The sequence below is a fragment of the Channa argus genome, chromosome 10 (genome assembly GCF_033026475.1).
Source record: "Channa argus isolate prfri chromosome 10, Channa argus male v1.0, whole genome shotgun sequence".
Lineage (NCBI taxonomy): Eukaryota > Metazoa > Chordata > Actinopteri > Anabantiformes > Channidae > Channa > Channa argus.
In genome coordinates, this window is record NC_090206.1 from 7,182,493 (window position 1) to 7,209,837 (window position 27,345).

Consider the following 27,345-nt stretch of genomic DNA (forward strand, 5'->3'; position numbering starts at 1 on the left):
TCACCCTCACAAAACATGTAATCGTCTATTTGTTGATGGCTATGTGTTTTGGGGTTTTTTTTCTTTGTGGAGCAGTGAAAATCACACACAATGCATAATGTCTGTTCAGAAACGAAAACTTAAACCTGATTTGTTTAAAACGTTTTCAACATCACCTAAATAGCGCTCAGTTGTGAACTAAAATGAGGTACTGATCGCTAGATAAACTCTTCAGACGCCTTCACTTGTGTCCATAGGGAGACAGAAAATATTTGAAGTGTCAACTTACAGAAAAAGACACAGTTAAACACAAAAGCTCCCAGGAATGAAGTGGTGCAAGCGCACACTTAAAAATACGCTCACACAGCTCACCTGGTTGATGTGTTTGAGTTTGTCTATGATCTGACTGATGATTGGCTCAGGAGGCTTGTTGCTTCGAGACTCTGAGCTGGGGTGCAGTCGCTTCAGGCCAGGCCCAGGAAACCTGATGGGACCAGGAGAAAAAGTTCTTATGTTAGAAACATTGATGAAAGTCTGATGAGTGGAAGTGGAAGTGAAGCAAACTGGAGCTCCATCACTGCAAACAAGGCGTTTATCACCATCTAGTGTTGGTAAAATGAACGACAACTCTTCTGTGATTGGTTTGTGGGCAAATCTTCAGGGCTGGAAAGTGAATGTGTAACTCAACCCTGACCAAAGGGCCTTAGAGACGTCTATAAAGGTAAATAGACATGAACATTTTACAATAATTCAAATACTAGACATACTTACCATAACCCATATTAAACATACTTGTAGTATTTCAAGCATCATGTTCAAAAGTAGTAATCATGATGCAAACTAATATTATTGCAGGAATCAGATCTACATTTTAATTTGGAGATTTTTGAGGTCAATAAACACTTTTTTTTTTAAATTTTCAGTTAGTGTTTTTTTAGTCATTAGCAAAGATTTGTCCTCCTTCAGAGAGAATGTTATATTTAAGTGTGACCAGCCTACAGGCAGGTGCTTACATGTCTCTATGTGTAACTGAGGAAACGCCGTTCTGTTGACATCTGTGTATGTTATCAAGAGGAGGAGCCAAAGCGTCTGAAAGCTAGATTTCTCTCCAGTTGTTTACTTTCATGTTGAGACCTTCCTGCAGGTGTTCCTTCATTTTTGGCAGTGCTGCAGCTCTGGGGAGGAGACTACTGCTGCACACACACACACACACACGAGACAAGCGTGTTTGGATGAAGCAGAGTCAGGACAGACAACACATCTTCCCCAAGCACCACAGTGTTATGAGTTGTGGTAAGGGCAGAGGTCACATCACAGTGTAAATGCCGTCTGCTATATTGCTGCAAATGTTGGAAAGATGAAGGACAAATGGGTTGGCGAGGGGGAAAATTATTTTCTGAGAAAAGGTTAGTAGAGAGAGAGGGGCCTTGAAAAAAATGTCTGTGTGTGTGTGCAAAGCATGAGGTCATACTCTGTTCTCATCTCTGTGACAGAGCCCTGAGCACCCACACACTGCCAAACACACATAAACACCTTTCACCTACCACCGCAATTTATCAGTCTTTCCTTCTGCCCTAAGTCAGACTTTTCATTAAACTCAAATTACATTTCCCCAGTTATTTATTCTTCTTATTAGCTATGATCTCACCCCCTCTCCATTGCTAATTGTCACATTAATAATGGAAAGAGAAGTGTGATCTATTAGGTAGAAGAGAAGAGGAAATTTGGGTTTAGGAAGGAGGTCTAGAGGAGGGAGATTTTGACTGAGGATAAGGAACCAATGTGGCTTAGTGTTTCACACGATAGATGCCAGTCTGATAATTTTACTGAGACATTATTTAGCATGTGTTAAACTGTTTTTCCCTGCTGATAGTTTCAGTTTTCTGTTTGGAGTTCGTTATCCGATCGTTTATTATTTTTCACTGCAAGCAGACCTGATCAGATCACTTAACTACAGTGATAGCTTAATCTAATCTAACACCAATTAGTATGCTATTAGGTTCCGTCTGGATGAGAGAACAAATAACAGAAACCTAAGAGACTCAGAGGGTCAGATGTAGGGAGAGCACATAATGGAGTAGTTCACACCACCTGATTTCACACAAACATGGTAAAAGATCAAAGAGTTTAGTGTGTTAAGAGTGGGAGCGTTACTCTTAAGGCATCGCCTGCTTACATGTCATATCCTGTTGAACAATAATCAACTAAGAATCAAATTTAAATGATTTCATTCACAAAGCTGTGATGGACTGTGCGACAACGGCTAAGCTGCTGGTGTTTGCTTTTGAAATAACATAAAAGCTTCCCCAGGGGTTTTAATGGTTTTGGGTTTCTTTCTTTCGATCTGCTTATCTTAATGGAACTTCTAATGTGTGTAGACACGTGAAAGCTGTCTTTTTCTTTTTCTTTTACATAGTACTGGCAAAGTTCTAAGGATTTAATATTGATCTGTTCATGCTTTAATGCTAAAATCTCAACAACCATTGAATGAATTGCCATGAAGTTTACTATGCCACCATAGTTTTCCTGCTGTGCCATCAGTGGGTTTGTATTTGTGTTTTTACACCATCAGTAGCTGGAATGGATAGATCACCATGAAATTTACTGATAAGTTCTGCTGGGAAGTAATTGTAATCATTTTGGTGATGCCTTAACTTTTCCTCTAATGCCAGTATAAAGTCAAAATGATATTTAATGAGTGGAAGTATCCATCCATCCATTATCTGTAACTGCTTATCTTGTATAGGGTCCGAGGGGGAGGGGTTATCCCAGCTGCCATAGGGAGACAGGCAGGTTTACACACTCACATTTATTTAAAAAGCATTCCCATCAACTTCAGCTGCAATTAGCGGAGGTTCTCAGTACAAAAGGTTCCTACAATCAATGAACTTCTCTTTCTTTCCAGTCTTGTTGCAAATATCCATGTCCATTTATATGTCCAGCTAAATGTAACTTCAAACTGTCAGCTTAAAACTTCACCTTTGACTTTGGTTTATAATTGCAACTCAGTTTTGTTCTAACAGTGGGTTTAATATCTGCATCTGTTAAAAATTTGCCTTTTGAGCCAACACTGACACATTTACAGACATACTGTAATACTGTAATACACCTGCCACTCATTGATAGCCCCAATGCAGAGACAGAGTTATTGGGCGTTATGAACCATAGTACAAGTGAAATGTTGTTGTAACTTTATATAACTAGTAAGTGTTTTACAAAGAAAGGCTGAAAGTAAAAAAACATCAGGCTACCAACGTCAAAAGAAAAATTACAGCACTTACCCTCTATTAATTTTCATACGCTCTCTAAATGAAATGTTCACAGTTGACACAGTATCTTGTTTTTATCAGTTATCACACACATGCATGAGTTTATGCTGGCATTAGATCCAAAAGAGCAAATAGAAATGTAATGTTTTGACTTTGCCACAGCTTCCATCTATTATCACAGTTATCAGTGTAACAGTCTTTGATGTGGTGAAAAGTATTGCTCGTCTGATCTTGGCTCCAGGTGGGATAGTAAATACGACTGATAAAAAGCGCTACATTTAGCTCCAAAGATTACTACTCAAGTATCCAAGACATTTAGTACCCAGCCCCTCAAGCACCTAACCCGCCCCACCCACCCAATCTAAATTTATCTGCATGAGACAATATGAGAATAAATGCTATGCTTGGCTCTGGAGAAGGTCCTATCTTGGGAGATAATGGAAGATGATCCAGAACAAATCTCGCAGCAAACATGTACCCAGAGTGAATCTGCAGGCATATGCCCTCGCAGATGACACAGAGAATTGCTTGCCGCAAGACACTGTAATCTCTCCATCACTTTGTCTCCTTCCCTGTCTGTCCCCGCACCTTTCTATCGCACTGTTTGGTCCAACTTGTAATCATCCCCTTAGGACAGCTCTGCTCCTTTCCCAACCTGATGTCTGCTTAGATTGAGGCTCTTTTCTATCTGTGTGACAGACTCTGTGCGAAGGCACAGCTTATATTTTCAGTCCTCAGCTGGAAGGGCAAAATATTAACCTCCAGCACTTCTCATCTGAAATGTGCGTTTTCTGCATTGATTAAACTTTACACATCATTGACAACGAAAAAAAAAAGAAAAAAGGATGATATCTATAACTATCTAAGCCAAATTGAAATTGGGTGTAGACAGAAAGGAGGAAGTTATGATGTGTGGAGCCAAAAGGGTGAAGTGAAATACTGCGTAAACCAAATGAGGTTTTGCAGGGTGCACAGGAGATGCTGGATGAAAGAGGAGAGAACGATCGAACGGCAATTAACTAAGCGAGAAGAAGGTGACAGCACACCTGACATTAATAACATCCCATAGAGCCAAAGTCAAGATTTACACTCACACTCAGTGGGAAAGGGGGCCCCTGTGTGAAGCTCATCAGCTCTGGGCAAATTTACCCTTCAACTCACCTACACACTTCTAGATGTGACGCTGGAGCACTGGGAATTCAAGAATCAGAGTAGACTATTTGTATAACCAATCGTTTAGAAAACCAATAAGCCTGAGCAGGACCATTCTGAGCTAGAGGGCAGATTTGTCTGTGTGTGCGACTGGGTTTTATAGTTGTAAAAGCAAATGAGATTTGGGTTTACCTGTCTGTCATTTCCTGCCCATTCCAGCAGAGGGAGTGGTTGGCTGGTGCCGGCTCACGGCTGCACAACGCCTCCCCGAGACCGCTGTAGAAGGAGCTGAAGCCTTTCAGGCTGGATATGAACTCCCTGAAGTAAGTAACGATAAGAAACACATAAAGCGACAAAGACTAACACTTCTGAAAAAGACGTGCATTACTCAGCAGGAAGAAGAGCAGAAATGGTCCTGCAGAAAGAGATGGAGAGAAACAAAGAAAGACAGACGAGAAGAGGCAGAGATAAAATAGGAGAAGGAATTCAGCTTGACAACAGTGAAAGAAAGTCAATCAGATCACCTCAAGAAAGGGAGACCAATAGAGGCTAGAACAAGCAGTGTGTCTACTCCTAATTGACATTAATCTGCCCATTGTACTGAAGAGGCCAGCAGCCCCACTGGGCATTATTACACTGCTCATTTAAACTTGTTACTGCATCAAGGGTGTGTGTCAGGCACATACTGCCCCTTTAGTGGTGTGGAGAGCGAGCGATGCTTCATCAGCTGAAGGATTTCCTCACCTGCGGAGGCCGGCCAGAGTTTCGTCCGCGTCTGAGGAGGGGGGCTGTGCGTTGCGAGCAACAGGGGCAATGGGAGGCTTGGGAGGAGGGGGTACGACCGAGCGAGAGGCTCGCTGAGGAGTGTGTCCACACATTCCACTCACCTGCAGTAGAGAGAGACGGGGAAAGTGAGAAGCTTAGTGAGGGCTGAGCGAGTGATTCATTTCACCCCAAACCTATTCACCTACCTGCTGTTTCAATGCTCCCACTTCCTGACTCCAGGCCTGTTTTTTCTAACTCTTAATAGCATGACAGTAAGAGCCTATCAAAAGCTAAATTGCTTGTCTTTCTCAGCTGAGCCCCTTTGCAAATTGTCATGTGTTTGGGTTTGTTTATATATTGGGAAGGGATGAAAGTTCAGCAGACAGAGGGGTGTGTGTGTGTGTGTGTGTGTGTGTGTGTAAGGGGACGATTTGCATAACAAACAAGTCATTGTATAATCTGCCAGCCTTGTTCGAATTTGCAATCATAACCCTCAAAAAACGTGAGCATGAAAACAAGACCTCTCGTTTGCGTCTTCTTTGCCCATAAATGCCACTGTGTTTCCACTCAGGACAACACAACAATAATAAATAAGAAGTCCCTCTCTGTCTCTCAGAGATAATGGTCCTGGCACATTCTTTTCAGGTGCAATAAAAATGCAAATAGCTGTTAATGTTTAGCTTGTGGTTTAATGATTTGTCGGTGGTTTAATTTCCCTCGGGGATACTGGCAGGGGCTTAATTCTTCCATGTACTGTTAACAGCTAATTGTGTCCAGCTCCCCTTTAAGTGAAAAGGCTGGCACCACCACTGCTGAATATTGATGAGACCTGATAGAGCAGCACTGGACATCTTCATCTGGTGAAGGCCACATGCACACACACACACAAATGCGTGTACTGCATGCATGCTGACACACAGAAATGCTGATCTAATGTAAAACAGAATCATCAGGGTTAATCAGTAAAGCCTTGTCATCCAAGGATGCAGCAATAGCCACAGCAAAAACATCTCCGTACACACACACACACACACACTCACACACAAACAAATATACACAATCTTAATTGTCACAGATGGTTGAGTTCTTCTGCACCAGGCACTCACTAATGCCCAACCTCCCTGACTAGCCATCTCCACTAATACCCCCCTCCTGTGTACTTGGAGGAAATCGCAGACACAAACCATGACACACACATACACACATGGACACACAAACACACACACAGCCCATTGTCTCTACTTTCCCGTTCCCTCCACATCTTCCTCTAGTGCAATGCTCCCCTTCTCTTTCGCCTGCAGCGAGTGCTGGCGCTCCCACAGGCCATGATTAATGTGATTGGGACCGCGTTCCTCTTTTTGTTTGTATGTTCCCAGGTAGCCATAGGGGAGTTGTGGCACAAGGGAAAGACTGATTCAGCGCGCGGGCTCCTCCGGCACGCCCCCCACCCCAACCCACCCGCCGATTGTTTCCGGATTCTTAAAGGAAAGGGCTCATTAGTGGTGTATTAAAATCACCCAGGGCTGGACTAACACAACCTAAAGGAGAGTCTGCAGATAAAGCCTGCCTCAGCGTGAGAGCTCAGAAATATCTGCACACTTTTATCTGCACTGAGCAGCCTGCCGCTCTAAGAGGGAGAGGTGCTGACGGCCAGTAATACAACATACACACACACACACACCACACGTTCACCACTCACACACCTGCATCTCAGGTTCCATGTGGTTCTCTGCTTGTGCAAACAGTGTGTAAAGATAAACCCAAAACAAATCGGTGATGGTGCATGTGGACTCTGACACTCTATGTGTATAATCAGGCTTATGCATTCATTCCGAACACAAGTCTTTATTAATTAGCAAACACTTTTATTAAAAAAAGTGACACATCTAATGCTTTAAAGATGGCCGATTGACATGCACAGGTGTAACAACATATTGAAGAGTATTTGGTGAGTAATATTTGTGTTCCAGGGGAGTTGAGGCTCAGGGGAGAGACTGAGTCAGCACTCAGTCCTCCTCCTCCTCCACCCCCTCCTCTCTGCATTGTTGTCCCAAGCATAAGAACTGACTTCTGCTGAAACGCACACATTAGAGGAATCCTATTTCAGCCGAGGCCCTTTGAAACATGAAGAGAAGGTGAAATAAAAATAAGATAAAAGTGGTGATAAACGTGATACCAGACAGCTACCATGATTATATATCATGTGATGTCTGGGCTGGGATTGAAAAATTGTATGCAACAAAATCTTAGTTGAATGTGTTGTATATTATTTAAAATGCATTGCTATTTTGTAAAGGTAAACAAGGATTATTTAAATTTAATCTCTAAATCTCACTAATCTGGTCTTCCCAGTACAGTTATTCAGTAAAGCTACGAATTCAGTTTTAAACAAAACAAATCAGAAAATATTTAAAAGTTGTCCTGTAACGTAAAACCTAAAAAGTCAGCACTATACACAAAGATGAGCGAATACTAAGCTCAAGCCCGCTTTATAGTTGAGAATGGTAATCTCACTGAAGGAGATGATGTGTTGCCCAGACTCGACTTTTAAATAAGACATTTGCTGTTTGCACATCAAGGTTACAGAGACACTTGTAGAAAATGGATTTCACACTTCTCAATCCCAGTCCTGCAATTCCTGAAGCATTCAGAGCTGTGAAAAGATATTAAGGCAAGATGACTTTTTGATTTTATAGACACTTTTCAGATGCAGATGAAACTGAGAGATTTGAGAATCTAAATGATGTTTTATTCAAAGGGAGATAGAAAACAGGTATAAAGCATGAGATTCTTCCTTCAAGAGGTGCAAAGAGGAACAAATTGGCTGAACTAGAAGAGCGGTCCTCTCTGTTCTCATCAAAATGATAGACCATACATGTGGAGACTGTAACTGCGTAGGACTTAATCTTACTTTCATCTGAATATAGCAGACATGTAGTTTGCTTTGGTGTCAAAAGTGCTGTAGTTAACATGTGACAATACATCTCTTTGACCCATCAGGTGTGACAGCGCTGTGAGGACCCAGCCCAGGCACATGATGTGGCTCTACATCAAGTTCAAGAACCTATATTATGCTATTGTAATATAATTATGCTATTTTCTGAAGAGTTTTGAGAGTGTTCTTGCACAGTGGAAGCACTTTCCAGGAACACGTTGGATTAGAGAAGCTATTGTTCAAAACTGAAAGAAATATGTTAAGAAATTTTTCTGTTTAAATGTTTGATCGTGAAAATGTAGTTTTCACTGATGTACAGTAATATAGATTGTTTCTGCTGTGTTAATTTGATGTATTTCTGTAAAAATACGTTGGTCTGGTGGCTTTCTAAAGAACATTTACCCGCCGCGTAGAAAATAAAATACCATTTGGGTTGCATTATGCATGCGTAGCACAAACTGACCTGTGGGCGGTGTAGACAGGCAGCTACATCGATCCAGATAGGACAGTGCCAGTTACGTGAAATGCACTTGACACGTGTGTCTGAACATCGCGACTGAAATGCTTTGGTGAATTCACAGCATAAGGCCAAGGTGGAAACAGAACTCAGGACAACTAGTACAAGCTGTGACAGAACCAGCTGACAGCTGACAGTCGGCCAGTGTCAGGCCGTTGTAGAGTGTCTGTCGGCACCAGTCGGCTACCCGCTGCCCATTTTTTCAATCAATTTGATGTGTGAAATTGGTGTTGGTAAATGAGACCATTCAAACTGTCTGTTTAGCTCAGTGAAACAGTGCAGAAGTGACCAAAGTCCAAGTTGTAACTTCTTGGAGATATCGTGGATCTGAAGTATTTAAAAACCACCTGTTTTGAGCCAGAGTGGAGTGAAAACCATAAGCTAACACTACTGTGTTTACAGTTTGTTTATCTGCGATCCCAGGTCTTCATCTTTGTCTTCCTCTCAGAAAAGTTCAGGAGGTGGACTCTTCATTGTGTGTTATAGTGCCCATCGTTGGCCCAGACGGAGTCGACTCGAGCTGATGCAAGAGCTGGTTCTTTGACATCACATTCGTGTTACAACCTTCCAGGTTTAGATATTGGTTAGTAAGTTCACATAGTGGAAGAGAGTGGAGTGCTTGGCAACCATTCATGCAAAACAATCTGTGATATAGACATGTTCAAGCCCCCTTTTCACCCATAACCCTATATATGTGTATGCTTACACAGCCATATGGTGCTTGTTGTGAATGAGCTGACAACGAACAAATTGTATGTAACTGCTGAGTCTGATTAACTGCCTATTTAACAATTATTTGATTGAGGTTGTGTGTGTATGTGTGTGTCTGTGTGCAAAGGCAACACTAAAGTTGACTTGACAACATCAAGTCAATGTTCAGCTGTGCATTCAAATACACATTAAACAACACATCTGGTGTGTACGGGCTTGCGAAGCTGCAGACTTGAGAGAGTGGCTGGGAGCAATAGAAGATGGTCACCTGGTCGGATGAGTCTCCGCATCATATAAATACATGGGTACCTGCAGGACTGCATTAGGATGGTGGTGGTGATGTTTTTTCTTATTTTAATTTGCACAGGTTGGGCCTTTAAGTTCAGTTAAAACACCATAGTTTATCTTTTATAATTCAAGTATTATACATATTGCTTGAGGATTAATAATTTAGATGACAGGTTACAGTATTTATTAAATTTTGGGGGGATTTATTGCATTTTTGAAAGCTCAAGTGACTTTGCAGTTTGAAAACAGAGCCCGATTCTTGTTTCTCCAGTAGCCTCCATGTTTGAGTGTATTAATAAGTAATAAAAATGCAGCAGAGATTTAATTAGCGCTTGTTTCCTCAATGAAGCAACAGTTTGGGTGTGATTAGATCAGCTTGAGCTATTTTTATGCACAAAGAGAAGACAACAACAAAAAAAAAAGAAAGATGATGAAAACTGTGTTATTGACAAAGAAATGTTAGAGGGACACAAAGAGAAATGTGATATTAGAGTTAGAACTAGGCACCCAACTGTTTTGAGTGTGTAACAATACAAAACTTGTGTACTCTGCGGTATATTTCCTTTAATAATGGTCAGAGCTATCATATTTCTGTCTCAACCTACTTCTCATCTTCAGTTTCAACTGAGGGGTCGCAGGGTGATTGATGTCGCCTCTTCACGCTCCTGTCCTTCGTCCCCTTGGGCTCGCTCTCTCCACACACTTCATTCTTCTTTCTTTTTCACTCGCTCTCTCTTTGTCACTGTTTCTTTCCTCTTTTCTTCCTCCACAGTAACTGGTAAAAATAGAGCTTCATAAATCATGCATCTTCTCTCAGAGCAACATGGAAGAATGAGAGGAGGAGAAATAAATGAACAGGGCAGGGAGGGGCGAAAGAAAGAGAAGGATGTTGGGGATGAGATGTGGAGACAGAGGTGGATGACATCAAACTCCAGGAGTAGGGTTGGAAGTTGTCAGAGGAATAGATTGGAGCAGCAGGGCTCTTGGCTGCCCTCTCCGTCTCTCTGAACATTGTTTGATGCACTCTGGAGCTCCACCAGATGGAAGAAATTAATGTTAACATGCCAGGGAGCGGACTGGCGAACGATAAGTGGTCATCTCGACATGTTTCAAGTCCCCTAGAAGAGATGTCTCTCTAACACCTCGAGAGCTCTTTTACCCAGATACAGTCAATCTGTCTGTCACCTTCAGTAACAGGAGTCTTCACTCTCACTGGAGGGGAGGTTAAGTGAGAGATATGGACCACAGCTACACCTCTTAAACCACAAAACAAGACACAGGACTCTGTCGATCACGCTGTACAAGCATGCTGTACAAAAAACCGTATTCCTAAAAGATTACTTAAGATTTCTTCTTCACAGACAAATGCACAGATGTTGAAACAGAGCTCGGACTGAAAGAAGCAACTAAGCGATTTAACATGCTTTTAGTCCAGGTATCATGTATACTTTACCAAAACCTACGCACAGTAGACTGGACGTTTGGTCACTTGAGCAAAATGTAATTTAAAAAATATGCGCTCATAGGTGCTGTAAACGATTCCTAAATTAAATCTAAGAAGCGGCATGATTAATCCAGACATTTTGTCAGGAACCATTAATGTATTGTCATTTTCTCTATTGACTGGCTGCTGAATGTGACAGTCTTGGCAAACAGCAAGTCAGAGGCTTGTTGCCAAAAGAGAAAACAGAGCAGGAGGAAAGAAACAACACAGTTTGTATGATAGCGAAGAACTTAAAGGAAGTTTGCTAAAAATATTTTGCTATTTATGTTTTATTTGAAAGTCACTCTGCATAGGATTGGAACATTTGAGATTTTGGACACTAAGCTGACCCCTGACCCCTAAGCTTTAATTCCTATTTCACATTGTAGATTCCCGTGTGACGAAAAACAAATGCACTATTCTCCAAACAAAAACATAAGGGTATTTGACTTAGTGCTGCAATTCATTTCTTGTTTATTGGTAATATGGAGGTAAAACTCAACACACACTTGCATTGCTAACATCTTTTATTTTAACATCGTGAGACTCACCACCTGGGGTGGTGATGCTGTGTCAGAGGCCATGGCATCTCATGTGGATGCAAGTTACCCTTTCACATCTCTGATTGGTTAGCAGGCTGAGCCTTGACAAAAACCTTGAGAAGAGAATATTTTTGCACTGCTGCTGTTCAATGAGCCTGAGTCATAGGCTGTGTCGATGGTAACTCTCTTAATAAAGCCATATTTGCATCTTTGGAATCCTGAAAATAAGAGACATTAATATATGGACTATCTCTACAAAAAAAGTTTTTTTTTCTGAAAAGTTAAAATCCTGTAGCTTTAAATGGAAATAATAAAATACTTCACATATTAATTTGAATTCAAAACAACACAATGTCATAAACTGTGTTTTTGTTCACTCAGAAATTCAGATGTACGCATTGGTAAAATCCTGCAAAATCAGTTTAAAACAATCTCCTCTTTTTTAAAATGTTCTCGTGCTTTTCACCAATAATAATGACCAAAAACAGAATAGTGTCTCAACAGTAACTCGTGAATAAGACTGGATTTTTCAGCATGGAGGCTTTTCATATTGTTTCTGCTTCACACTGCATTTCCATATAATATAGGAATGTTTACGCGGTTAATTGGCTAAAACCCACAAACAATTGCAGTCGTGCTTTAATTCCAGAGAAAGATTCCTCATTTGAGGTGAAGTAATCAGGTGTTGTCTAATTCTGGTTGATCTCCTGTGGCTCTTCAGTAAGACAAATTTAGCCTTTTTGGAAACGATCCCTCTGTCCCTTCAATGACACCACTGAGAAAAGAGTGTCTCCGCAAGATTACATTCAAACACTCACACAAACAGAAACAACCTCACCACAGAGCTAACACGACCAGAACAGCTTTAATCCAAGACAGTGGAAGCAGAGTGAGAGCCATAAACACAATGTAAAGTTATCCAGACTGTAGTATGAATAAACTCACAAAAGACTGATTTAATTTTGGATGGAGATCTTTCTCACTTACACACACACACACACAGCGAGAGGAGAACTATTTCCCCAAAGTCAGCGATTCGTGGAGATAGCCACACCCTCATGCTGCAGAGCAAGTGAGGTCAACCTGCGTGTTAATAAATGATGGGTTCTGAGTGGAAACCCGGTTGGTGCTGGGATTTGGGTGTGAGTGAAAAGTTCAGCACATATACCAGAGTAAAAGTACATCCAGGTCTGAAACTCCGGCTGAAAAGTTCCTTCATATTTCATGAGCACTTCTCCCTGACTTCACATGTGGGCTATGAACAAACCTGACGGTTTTATCGCAGTTGAAACCACACATAAAGGGTCACTGCTGCCGGGTTGTCAGGGATTTACTGGAAGAATCTGTCTAGCTGCCTGAAAATGTGCATGCTTGTTCTCCCATCAATTATCTTCCCCTCCTTTATTTCATTCACTTATATTCAATTTATTCCAAGGTGCATTCTTGGTTTAAGGGGAAATAATGTTTTCAATTGAAGTTCTATCTTCTTCTGCGCTGGTGATTTGTTATTGCACATGTATCCATGTGTATCCTTCCTCCCTCAAGTAAGATAATCTATTAAAAAAACAGTTGAAGAATGTCTTTCTTCCTGTTCTTTGTATGTCTCTAAAGGGTTTAAACATAACAACAGTACTACTGTACATCAGCAAATTCAATCAGTAAATAGTTTTCATGCCATTCATGCAAGAAGTCAGCTGCGAGTTCAGGGACTGAAAGTGCATATGCGGCATAGGATGTGACAAACACAGAATCTAATTCTCATCAAATATTGACGTGTTTGCCCACCAACAGGAAATATGTTACTGATGTTATGTGTAGCATGACCTTGAGTGAATGAGAGATGACTATGGTGGTTAGTAGCGGATGTTACCTTAATTGTACTTTTACTGAACTTACATCCATCAAATCTGAAGGCAAAATTACATTAACCCCTATGATGAAAAGTGTTATACAAATAAAGTTTGACTGATTGATTCGGAACATTTCAATCAAACTACTGTGTCTTTTTGGTTTCCTAATTAGCCTTTGTGCATTGTAATTTGATTGTCTCTCCTCTTGGAAAACACTTATGTTTAAAGCACTGTTCTCAGCTTATTAAGTGTATAGTGTGTGTGCCTGTGTGTGTGCACTGCACTCACCAGGGCAGTAAGGCGAGTGCGGGCATTCACAGCGTGCTTGAGAGCCAGTTTGATCATCGAAGGCAGTCTGAGAACAACAGCCTCCATGTCCTGCTCTCCCCTCATCCCACTGGCCAGCTTCCCCAGTCCATCTACATAACTCTTCCAGTGAGGCTGGACCTCGGCTGCTCCCCCCAGGCAACCGTGCATCACCGTCTGACAGAAACCTCGGCAGGCTGGCGGCCCCAGTATGCCCTGGCAATGCGGGCAGTACCACATTCTCAGCAGGGCCCGGCCACAGTCCCGGCCGGGCCGCAGGTGGTCTGTGGTGTTGACAACCTCGATGCCCAGGTTGAGCGCCTGCAGGAAGACCCTTGTGGCAAGGAGCGAGCGAGAGAGACGTGTCATCATCAGTTTGGGATAGACACCAAATGCTCCTGAATCCTTCCAGGCCCCTCTTACACACTCTTCAGATGTAGAGGATATGCTGCCCCCCAGCAGGCGGCGGTATGTGAGGGGGAAGAGGCGACCATAGAACACTGCCACCATGTGGTCCACTGTGGAGTCTGAGCCCAGGATGTACAGGGACATGTCTAGGAAGAGCTGCCCCACCAAGCTCTGAGCCCCGACCCCAAGACCTGGGAACTCGGACTTCAACATGGCCAAGGTGGAGTTACGGCCATGGCGCAGTACCAGGTCAAAGGCCTCTGCAAGAAAGAAAAGCAACAGAAGGAGAATGTTAGCACATCTTTAGTAAGCTGTTGCATTCAGCAGGTAATGTTACGCTCCAGTTAACACAACAACTACGCCTCTCTGTCAAAAATAGGGAGCAATTTAGCTCCAAAACATGAAACACTCAAATAGATGCAATTCCCTCCACCAATCCTATTACTAATGATCAAAGTCTCAGCAAACTTCCCACGCACAGCCTCTCTTTTCCTTTACCCAGATTTTCTCGATACTGGTGTTTTCTTTCATGCACAGAAAACACACACACACACACACATACACACACACACACCTATACACAATACCTCAATAATAGATGATAACTTGAAATATAAAGAGAGCAAAGCTTCTGCAACGGATGAAAAGCAAGAGTTGGGGTTTGACCTTTCACTTCTACAAAAGAAAAAAGCTCACAGAAATGTGAAAAAAGAAGGGTATTAATCTCAATACATTAGCCAACACAGAGAGAGGCATGCCCATGAGGATGCCTTTAGGGGAAAAAAGCACACAGAGCACACAGGAGGGAGGGTGCGTGGCCAAGGGAGGAAACGAATGTGTGCAGTTTCAAAGCTCCAAGTGAAGCCTTATCAACAAGGTGGCACAAGAAGCCAGAGCTCTATCATCGACCCAGAAGCAAAATGAGTGAGGACCCAACAACAGAGGGGATTTAAAGCTCCATTACTGAACTTAGCAGGGGAGCTGAGAGTCACTGAAATGAAGCTTTGGACAGGAGAATAACTAGGGATGCTGAAATCCCATTTATACTGCAGCTAGTGCACTACATTACTTTGTTGAGAGTGATAGCCATAACTGCTTTGTGAGGGTGGGTGGTGGTAGTGGTGGTGATGGTGGGGGTGGGGGAGGGAAGACAGTACCGATTTAGGGGACATTAGAAGAGGTTACTGGCTTCTCTGCTACCACAGCTCACAGTTTAATCTTTGTTATTTGAGGTTTTTTTTCCATTGTTAGTTTAATTTCTTTCTACCCATCCAACAGTACTGGGAAATTTTGTGACAGCACTGTCTCCTTTTTGTAGGACACATAATGTGTTTTTTCTGTGTGCAATTGCAGGCTACATAAACAGGTCTATGTGAGACTATGATGATATCACAGCATAGGAAATGAAAATCACTCTCTGCACCTTTCAACTGTGTAACCTCAAAAAGAAAAGTGACACAATCTTCCTTTTATTGCTTAAACTTTGGTCGGGATTTAGCTTCAGATAATAGACTCTCTATACTGTTCGACCTTAATGCTGCCACTGACCACTGACATTTTATTACAAAGACTGGAACAAGTCATTGGGAGTAAAGGAAATGAAGGTTGGTTTAACTCATATCTATCTGACAGATTCTAAATTTGTAAACATATGGAGTTACTTATGGAGTTCCACAGAGCTCTGTGTTAGGACCAATACTTTTCACTTTATATATGTTGCCTTTAGCTGACATTATTAGAAAACACTCCTGATGAAAATAATAATAATCAATTATCCCTAAAAGAAATAAACACCTGGATGTCCTATAGTTTCCTACTACTAAATACCCACAAAACTCATGTTATTGTATTTGGGCCTAGAGATCTGATATGCTTTCCTCTCCACAGTTGCCTAGGGTTTGTTGGGTTATCTGTGTGGTATTCACTTCATTATGTAGTATGTATTATAAATTAGGTAGTGGTTAAGATGACTATGTTCACTTGGTCTTGTAAAAGTAGCTTCGAATGTCAGTTGTTAGCTAATGCTCACAAATCTTCAATGCAGGACATGTAATCCATGTTACTGAATCAGTTTGACTTTATGAGCTCTTTTTGTGATGCTGCAGCAACTAGTTCATACAGCACTACAACCATTTGGTTATTTCCTGACCTTGAAATTTGCTTTGCGTGCCTGTGTGGTATTTTGGTGCCAAGTGCAGAGCGCACAGTGCACAGGTGGGAGGAGAGGCACAAACAGATGGGATGGTATTTGATAGAAATTTTGTCTAAGATGGAGCTGAGAATAGATGTCTACGAGCCCAGTCTGTCTTTGGTGCAGCATCACTTTGCTGCCAGTCTGGTGATTTCATCAATACCATCAAACAAAACACTCAGAATATATAGGGATGGAATAACAGATCAAAATGTGAACAAAGCATTATATTATCATATTACCAGTGACTCTCAGCTCCCCTGCTGTTACCATTCTGCATCAAAGAATCACATTTAAAACAAACGTGAACAACATGTCAGGAAACGTGTCATTTGAACTTAGCTTCTGCTCTTTTTACCTATATTTTTTTACATTTTATCAACTGGTGCCGTTACAAATATGCAAAATTACTGGTACTAATAGCAGCCCCATGCTGAAATTAACTCAGAATTCTACAGACATCTTTCAGGGGATAACTTAAATACGGATCAAAGTTCTGAAGCAGGACTTCTAAGCAGATTTGTGGATGTTTATTTGCAACTAAAATGTTTTCTCCTATAATGTTGATTCTGTCTGAATGATACACTACTCAGACTCAACATGGAGTAAATTTGAGAGATGCTGTAATACGTGGCGTATTACATGCATGTGATTTGAGATAGGGACTTTTGAAGTTTTGAATTTGGAATTTCAGTTCATGAAGACGTGAAATGAATATGAGGAAAAAGTATCAAAGCACCAAATTTTCTGGTAAACTCAGCCAAAGTTCCTGTCATTCCGTGTTAACATTGTTATCTCCATGTTATGTGTGCATGGCTGCTACAGCTTTCTAGGGTGAACAACTACAGACTGCAACAGTATAAATCTATGCAAATAACACAATGTCAAAATGTGTTTATGTTATTAACACATCTCAAAATGCATCTTAACATTAACTTACTCATTTCTATCTAGTCACTTCAGCATAGTGTCATGGGTTTCGAGTGTTGTTCATTCCAATGGCAACTGCAGTCAAATCCAGAGGGAATCAAGTTATGTAAAGTCCCATGTAAATCCAAAAGCTGTGAATATGACATAATTTTACATTGTACTCTGTGAGTTTAAGCTGCACGGTTATATCACATAATACCGACACTGTGTGTGAAGGCTGTGTCTTCATTTGAATTCACATTTAACCTAAAACAACAGAATGTAGTCCTGCTTTAGGTGAGCCGTCCCACTCCCACAGTTGTAAACAAAACACACCGGTTGTAGTAGGGTTGAATATGAAATAAGGTAGAAAACAGCACAGATGCTCGGTGAACCAGTAGCTGCGGGAATAAAGGTTAAGAAAAACATTTGAGGATGTCTGGGTGAATGTAAGAAGATGCTGAAGAGCAGCACACATCTGTTTAAGTTTTCAGGCTATTCGGCTATCCTGCTGTGTCTGCGAAGAACTTCCCTCTGTGATCAACGAGCAGACAGATGTGTAGATTGCACGCTGAGAAAAAGAGACAGACTGGGAGGAGGAGAGAAGGCAAGCCCACACATACACACACACACACAATCACAGATTGCACATAGAAACAAAAAGTCTCCTATTACTGTGCACTAGCAGAAACCACTCCTGTTTGAAACTTGAAGGCACTGAGAAAAGGCGCATCTACCTCAAAGCTATTTGCTTCTTCTTTTCTTGGTTTCTATGATAGCCTCTTACATCAAACCCTGTAATTCAGCTGCTACCTGTAGTATCTCTTACACCACAAAGATGAGAGCCACTTTGTAATGGTAAAGAGAAAGACTAGAGGGCTCTTCATAAATGCAATTCAATGGCTCTAAGTACCAAGGGCCATGGTAAGAACCATTGCGAGCCCATTTCCTGTGCACATTGCTCACTCTCTTTCATCAGTGAAAGCCTGTACAGTATCGGGTATCCTTTAATGGAGGGGAGAGGGATTGTGTGTCAGGGACCTGTGACGCTCTGGATACAACAGCATGAGGTCAAGAGCACACATTACAAGAGCAGGAGGCCACAGAAGCATATTGGGTCACACCTAAATTTAGCAGTAGCATTTATTTTGTCAGTGTCACAGATGGAAAGAGAAGACTGGCTGCTGGAAAACTGTTTCGTCTCTGAGACTGAAGGCTCTTTACAGACAGCTCAGCAGAACAGAGTAAAGAGAAATGTTACAGCATCTTCATTTACCTATTTCACCAGCCAGATGGCTATGGGGCCTTTTTAAAACATCAGAAGCACTAGATTAAGTTCAACCTTCAAACAGCTACTCTGTCACGTGGTAATTTAGGATACTGTCAATCTGCAGTGTTACATTGTTAATGCTTTATCATACTTCTCCTAAACTGCATATCATGTCATTTATCACAGATATCATTTAAACAACGATCAATTGCTGCAGTTTCCAGGTTATCTAAAGTGTAAAAGAAATCTAATGAATCTGTCTTACAATGGCAGCCCCAAGTTACTGCAGCTCTGACATAAAGCAGGCTTTTCTCATAAACTATATGAGTGGTTTTTCAAATGAACATAGTTGATGTCCATAAGAACATCAGTCTTGGTCTTACATAAGTCAACTCTGCAGCTCATAACACACCAGACTGACTGAGTGACCACTGACTGTGGTTGACACGTTGCAAATGCAGACGTGCGCCTCATCAATCAGCAGCCCATACAGCCATTATACCCAGGAGGGGAAAATATCAATAAATTACCCAACCAATGAGACTAATCCATTTTGGCTGATGGAGTGTCACCTCTAGCCGCCACGTAGAAAGATGGGGGATCTGCTACCACCTGTTTTCTAGTGACATAATAGTACGTATTCAGGATTCAGGAGAGAGAAGAGGCAGTAGAGCCAGTCACAAAGAAACATGCACAGTGTTTATTAGGTGGAATCAGTTTAGTCTAAAACCCAACATTGTGGTCAAAATGCGTATCGTAAGTCTGTAGTAATAAACTGCTAATCAACAAACCCGGTTTAAGCAGGAACCCACTGAGGATGCGGATGTGTGCACATGCTTATACACTCCTAACTCCTAGCATCCTTGGATTGCAGTTAGAATTTTTCGAGTCTGTCTATGACAAAAGCAGCATCTTCGTTCGGTGAAATCGTTGTTGTTTTGTTTTGTTTTGTTTTTGCAGACACCTCTCAAACAGCTCACATGGAGTAACCTTTCCCAGGTAACCTGATCTACTTCACCTAAGGTGCTGCTCTTGTGGGAGCAGTGTTTGTCTGAGCACGTATGCTTGGAGTTTATGGGATGACGGTAGTGAGGCAGGGCGGGGAGGTGTAGGTTGATTCCAGGAACAAAGCAGAGAGGATGCTGGTAAGGCCGAGATAGCATCACCAGCAGACCATAGGGGCCAATGGACAGTGGGGCAGAAATGAGACATGTATTAGGTTACTCCATCTGTTAGAGAGCACTCCATCACACACACACAGACACACACACACATGGATGCACGCATGCACACAGATGTACACAAGGCAATAACATAGCGCCCAGCAGTAACCAGGTGGACGAACATTTGGCAAACCATAGTGGGAGGGCAAGGTGTGAGTCAGGTGTAGAGACTAGAGCTACACACACACACGGCAGATTTTACTTTTCCTTCATTTATCTTGCACTCCATGAGGTTCTGGAAAATGTTTCCCCACTGGTAGACAAAAAAAGAAACAATAAAAATTCATCCTCTGGTCTTATTACCTTTACTCTGCTCTATAAACAGATTAAGTCCACTTTGAGAACATTAATCTTTTTGTTTATTTCTGCCCAATGCTTTACAAAATGTGTATTGATGTTTGAATTATCTTTTAGTTTACGGTTTATTTTTACAGCCGTAATTTCTGTTATCATGTTATGATGACACTGAACTTATAGTTAAGAACTCCAGTGCAGAGAAAAATCATCATGGCTAATAGAGAGGCAAATAGCATAGCCTGATTTTTTAAACCGCTTTGTTGAATGTAAAGTGAGCTGACCTCTAATCGCAATCTATTACTGTATATGCCCACAAAACCAGGCGAAACCATTTCATGTAATAATCTTACAAGTTTTTCTCTAACCAATATGTTTTGGCAGGTTTGTTTTGTTGAACCTCACTGACGTCCAAAAACTATTTAAAACACATTAACAAGCTACACTGGAACAGTTGCAGACTTTGCACTGGGTTACTTAATTCATGGTGTAAATACTCACTTGAGTACCATGTGTATTAATCTACAGAGGAAAATATTCCCTAGAAATTGTCCCATTTACTCCAATTCAGCTAATGTTTGCAAAAGTCAGTGCCGAGTGTTGTTTTTAACCACAAAATATGATGGTCAAACCTGCGACATAAGAATCAATGATCTTTTAAATTTCTAATAATAAGACAACCAATTGGTGATCACAGTATATTTCCACTGAAAATGAAAATCCACACGATTCCCCGATCATAGAAGTTGTAGGAGGAGTAACCACTTCACTTTACTAGTATCAGCCACTAAATTTATTTAGACTGCTTTGTGCCTTGCTAAAGTTTGACTATGAGCGGATGCAGTAGGTTGTGATACATTCCTTGTCCTCTAAATATTCATTAGTATCTAAATGTAAAATAAATCATTTCATTCTAAGAAACTGCAAAATTTATCCAAGAGCAATAAACCACAGCAAAAATCACTCCATCTTCTTAACATAAAAACAGGATATACCAAACACACACACACACACACAGAGATTATGCCACACTGCTTCCTCTGCCTCCATATTTCTGTCTTTCACCATTGACTCTATTGATCTCTGGTGCAGCGGTCCTCGCCGAGGTCAAAGCTGAGTCGTGTTCTATCTCAGTCCGGCAAACAGGCGCTGTCGGAGGACATGGTGCACAGCCAAACAGAGGGCACAGTGAGGTGGTAAGGACGAGAGGGCAAAGTGAACTGGAAAAACACAGCAGAGAGCTGGAGGAGGATGATGAGGAAGAGGAGGGGGTTAGTGAATAGTGCCAGAACTTGTGGAGAAAAACATTCATTCAAGGCAGGCTTTGAAGCTGCATTCAAATGCAGCTGGAGTCAAGCAGTGCCAGAGCTGTGAGACACATCGCACAACTCTCGCCAAAACTCAGCCATGGGTGAGAGAGACCTGACACCCCAATCAAACACTCACCTGGCAGACAAAATACACATACAGTAGATTCATCTGCGGACTCTGAGGAATCCTACCACTCGGGAAAGTGATACTTGAGTGAAAGGCTATTCCAATAATGGATTCATTTCCAGCACACAGACCAAGACAGAGAGACAGGACACACAAACACAGAGACCACCATACACACACTTACACAGAGCTCTTGTTGCTCTCCAGGGCTGTGATTTGAGGACATGATTTCATCCAGAGTGGAGCGGAGATGAGAGAGGTCACGACTAACACAGCTTGAGTAGTACACTCCAAATCAGGCATCCAAGCACTATTAATCCAATATGCATCTCTAAGTAGATCCTGGGGTTTAAGATGAATACACTCCCACTTATTCCATCTCAGTCTCTCTTTCATGCTTGCAACGTGCATGCGGCCAATTCTGCAAAGCTCACCATCGAACAGAGAACAAATGCCATAGAAGTAATATTTGCATTGCGATTTCATGAAGTGCTTAAATTCTAAGAAAGAGAAGATTCTTGTTTTTTTGAGGTCTGGTTTATCAGACATAAAAGAGCAATGGACTGAATGAGAACTTCGAAAAGAAACCCAGCGAGGGGATACTGAGTGTTTTTGAAGTTCTTGAAACAGATGGGTGCACAGTTTGAGACGGAGAAAGAGAGACAAGGAGTGTGAGAAAAGGAGAGAGATAGAGTGAGACAAAAAGGAGGGATGACTGCAGAATCGCTTCGACACCAAGAGCTTTAAGTGGATTGGAAAATGATTTTTATTCCCTGTATCAGACCTGCGCAAAGATGCTCAGTGTTGTTGTAGTCGATGTGACCTTATAGTCTAATCTTAAATATTACATTTACTTACACTCAAAAAAAAAACAAAAATGAGCCTGAGATGAGAGCAAATTTTAATTAATACAAGCTGAATTTAATAAGGTTAGAAAGGTGGTCATGCACAGATTACAATGGTCCCTGGGCACAGCATACAGGATCTCCCCTTCACAGGAGCAAGACACTGAAGCTGTCATGTTCCTTCTCTTTGGGGTCATTTTGCACAGTTTTGCAGTATTTTGATTGATTTTCAAACAAAAGCAACATTAAACAGAAACTGTGGCCCGTTGACTCGCTGACCCTTTGGGTCAATGGGCCTCTTCATGAATCCTTGTGCAAGGCCAGTGACTTGCAGTTTTAATAATTCATGGGGAGTTGTATTGGTTATAATGGGCTTTCCCAGAATGTTAGATGATGCAGTACAGAGTTTAGGACTTCTTGAAGATGACTAGTTCTTTGTCATGAGATCAAATGGACTGAGTGTGTGTGTGTGTGTGCGTGCGTGCATGCGTGTGTGTGACTGTGTTTGTAATTGACTGCCTGAACCCCTGAGGGTTGAAGGACATCAATGACAGTTTCATTACAGAACTGCAGAGTGCAGAGTAAGGGTTTCAGTGTTTACTGCATCTCCTTTTGACAATGTGGTTTCAAATGCAACTCAAAACACTGAATCAGCGTGTGTATGTGGTGTTCGATGGACCAGAGATCATTAACTTAGGAAAATGGATTCAACATCAGCAAGCCATTTTCAACAGATACGTGTCAACTTTTCTCTTAACTTTTTGAAAGAAGTACGGCCTCAGGGACTAATAACATGCCAGCAGACTTTAATGCAGAGCATGAAATTTTTCAGCAGCCGTATGAAAACATGGTCGAGGAAGAAAGGCTCTAGACAGCCTTCTTCTGTGACCAGCATACAGCAACCTTAAGGCCCCATAGCAGTTAATAAAACAACAAGGGAAGAACACGTGGCAGCCATGCAGTTCAGCAACAAGCTGCAAACTGCAGCTCACAGGTTATCGGTGTAGCTGTCACTGAGGATGGAGGCATCAGGACTAAAATGCACAGCTAGACAGGCATAAAGATCAGGCGGCAAAGAAGGGAAAAGATCGGCAGGAGGAAACTGAAATAGCTAGAGGCTACTAAAAAAGATGGTGCAGTACTTGATCTATGCTGCTTTAACAACAACATTTGACAGATAGACAGAGAAACACTCAACAAAACTGGGAAAGTTATCAGAGCAAAGATACATTGCAAATAGCTTTGGAGTTTGTGAAAGGAAAGGAAGCAGCTGTCTCAGAAACAAAAGAAGTGCTGGGAAGTGGTAACAAGTCGAACAGCGAGTGCAAAGAAGAAGACAGCTCACAAAGCCAGACTTCAGAAGATGACAGAGAATGCATTAATGTGCTGCTGTTTTAAGTGTAAACTGGAAGAATTCCTGATCACATCACAAAGGATGCCAGGGATAACCGGGGTTCATTTAAAATATATAAAATGATATTCTTCTTCATGGAGACAAAATAAATGAACATAAAATCTATAGCTGCTTATCTGCCACTGGGCAAGAGACAGGTCATTTTCACTCTTACAAGCACCTGAGACGGCTCAATTTAACAATTAAACATGAAATTGATGTGGGAGAATGCCACGAAAGACCCCAGCCAGCCCGCATGTATGACACCCACAAACAGTTGAAGGATGAAGATTTACCATTTTCCCAGGACATGGATGAAGGGGGAATCAACACGAGTAGAATGTAAAATCTCCTGAGAAGAAGTTCACCTTTTTGTGATGTTAACTTAAGTTGACTGGGTTTTCTAATATTATCAATTTGCCTTTATGCTGATGTGAAGCACCTTGAATTGTGTATAAAATATAGTATGTAAATAAAATTGACTTTGACAGCACTGTGATGCTCTCACACACAATCTGGATCAAGTTAAATCTTCATAGCAAGACGTTTTGTCAGCTTCTGCTATAGCTGACAGTTCATCAGTTCTTTGTACTTTTCACCTGCTGTAATCGTGTTTTTTAACTCTTTGAATCAAGAGTTTTTTCTGTATTTAGACGCTACCATGCAGAAAAATATTATAATATATAAGCGTACGTACTGTAGCAACCTGCTCTGAAATGACACACTGAGAGAGCACAGCAGCGGTAGATGCTTAATTCAGTCATGAATGTCTTACATAACAAAAATCGACAAACTTTAGTAGCCAGGTCTCTCAGGGACATTGCAGTGCTCACAGCATCGGTGGAAAACATGCAGCTAGCAGTTGCATGTATAAAAATGAGCTTTAAGAGAAGGTTTAACGTGAATATCTATTCAACCAAAGACGTAATAGTTCTGGTTGGGAATGTAAAAGAGCAGTTGTCTGTGAAGCACAGGGTCAGTGGAAATGCGTCAGTTAAGAGCAAAAATTAGGATAGTTGTTGGTTTTCTGAAGTAAACTGAAATCTGATCGATAACATGCAACAAATGTTTTTCGGCCTTGTTCCACCATCCCACACAGGCCACCCTGAAGCAAGAAGTTTAGCTGCTGCACTGAAAGCTGGAGCGATAGAGACAACCTGTCAATAATTCTGGCTTCAAGCATTACAGCATCCTCAATACTGACAATATTAATACTGATCTTCCATGGTTTCTTGGTGTATTTTGTTTATTGCATGTACTGTATCTATGAGTTTACACTGACATTAGGATACAGGATTTATCCGATACACCGCAAGGCAGGTCCATATATATTTGGACAGTGACACAATTTTTATTATTGTGGCTCTGAACTGCAGTGTTACTCCACTGCGATTCAGAGAAATATTGCACTTTTACTCCATTTGTTTTAACTGTGTAGTGACAGATAACACTGCTTTCCTCCTGAAAGCCAATTAGAAACCTGGTTACACATAGACATGGCAAAGAAGTCAGGCGTTCTCCGACACTCTGCCGCCTCGTTTTAAAAACAAAGTCTATCTGAAGCACGCTGGTTCCTTAAGTACATGTAAACGCAGTCACAGAAATCAGGTTTCCCTAATCCCCTGATTGTGGCTTTGTCGGGAAAGCTGACTGTAACCTGGTGCACTGATTCTTAGTTTTTATTGATGGGCTTCTCTAAAATTTATGTATCGTGAAGGAATTACAGTTTTTTTCCCATATGCCTCTAAGTGTTATGTGCACAAACTTAATTACAGCTCATTCTTGCTTTGTTTAGGGTGTTTAGCCTTAACGAGTAACATGAATGCTCAGTGGATTTCCGGTTAAGTGATCTTGGATTGCTTTTGAAATACTTTTTGGGTAGCTGTCCATCTACACTGTAAAGCCCTGCCAAATGTGTTTCGATGCATCTGCTAAATATATTTTGCTAAATATACGATCAAACAATATATCCCTAAACACATCATGATAAACTGTGCTGCTTTTTTCAGCAGTCACATCATAAATAAATAATAATATAGAGAACCAGTCCTTTTGGCAGCCATAACTCTAGCTCCACCAGACTTCGCAGATGAGGTTGACAACTTTGGATCATCTTCTCTTCCCATCTTTTTGAGGAATTTTCTTTCATCTGTCCATGGGATGTTGTTCCAGAACTCAACATGCTCTTTTTCCTGTTTTTCCCAAAAAAATCTAACCTGGTATTGCTGTTATTTGTTTTTTTTATTTTTTTGTTTTGGTTTATTTTCCAGTGGTTACATCTCGTGGTATTTCCTGTTTGTATTTACTACGGTGAAGTCTTTGTTTGATTGTTTATGCCCACCTCTAGAGTGTGGTCTTGATCCGGCCAACAGTTTTTCTTCATGAGGGAAAAAAATTCTTCTGTCGCCACAGTAATTTCCTGTTGTCTTGTGAGGTTTTTGGTGTCCCTGATTTTCCCAGTGCAGCTTTTCTTTGTACCAAGTAGTTGATTTGAAACACACACACACACACACAGTAATATTTGTTCTATCTTTCTAATATTGGTTTTCCTTTAAGCAGCTAGATAGTCTAAGGTGTGGAGGAGCTTAGCGGCCAATTGTCCAAATACTTTTAAACCCTCTACAAAATAAAAATTGTTGCAATTTCTACATTCTTCATTCAAAATTCAAAACCCTATGAATATAGATGACAGGCTACATTAATCACAAAACTTGATTGTTCATTTTATTTAAGTTCAATAAAAAATGCTAATATGCTCACATGCTGTTCTATGTGTGCTGAATAAGTATGCAGCTTCCTGTAAAGCCGATGGTGTGGCCAGGTTAAAGTATATTTTTTCCAGTTTAATTAACTTATGCAAATTCCATAATTCCATAATAAATCCATAGTAAAATTTCTATTTCTATTTCTATCACTTGTCTTCAGAATTGTTTAAATAGCAATTACAATATCATGTAACCATTTAAAACCCTCACATGGAAGTTTATACTTTACTTTACTATAGAAACATTGTTTTAATACAAGCTAGAGAGAAAACAATTGTTATTGAACTTTACAAAATTGATTTGTTGATATGCTGTATGATCATGTAGTAAAACTGTGACCATTGGGATTAATTAATTGAGCCATGTGGAGCTAAAAGCAAACTCACAAGAGAAGATACTCTGTGCCACAAAATTGGCTCCAGTTGCTGATGGCATGTTGTTGGACATGATGAAACAAGGTATTTATTTCCATAACTGTGCCTCAGTTAAATATTGATATGCCACCACATCTAGTAAATTAGTTTCATAATGCCCCTGGTGCCTCCTCCTACAAGCACACCAGATGTCCTGAGATTTTGGGATTAGTCAGTTTATGAAACAAATGATGGAAACAATTATTCTTTTGACCAACAACAAGGAGGAGGAATCCTGATCTCAAACTGAGAGACTCTTTCTACTAATAAACCCCAATAATCTGCCGGGGAATATATTCTTAGGCATAGTGGTAGGCAAATAATAAAGAAGCAGCAAATTTACGCTGATAAAAGAAGTAAAGGCAACACACACACGCGTGATTAGCATCCAAATCATTGA

The 27,345-nt window shown here is 41.0% G+C and overlaps 1 protein-coding gene across 2 annotated transcripts in view; it reads right to left on the reverse strand.

Moving 5' to 3' along the window:
• Positions 1-27,345, reverse strand: part of gpc3 (glypican 3) — a 98,875-nt gene that overhangs the window by 30,551 nt on the left and 40,979 nt on the right. For both annotated transcript variants that reach the window (XM_067519140.1, XM_067519139.1), the window contains exons 4-7: positions 13,780-14,465; positions 5,145-5,287; positions 4,593-4,718; positions 352-463 (exon numbers count right to left, since the gene is read on the reverse strand). In XM_067519140.1, coding sequence (XP_067375241.1) covers positions 352-463; positions 4,593-4,718; positions 5,145-5,287; positions 13,780-14,465 — 1,067 coding nt within the window. The remainder of the gene's footprint in view (positions 1-351; positions 464-4,592; positions 4,719-5,144; positions 5,288-13,779; positions 14,466-27,345) is intronic.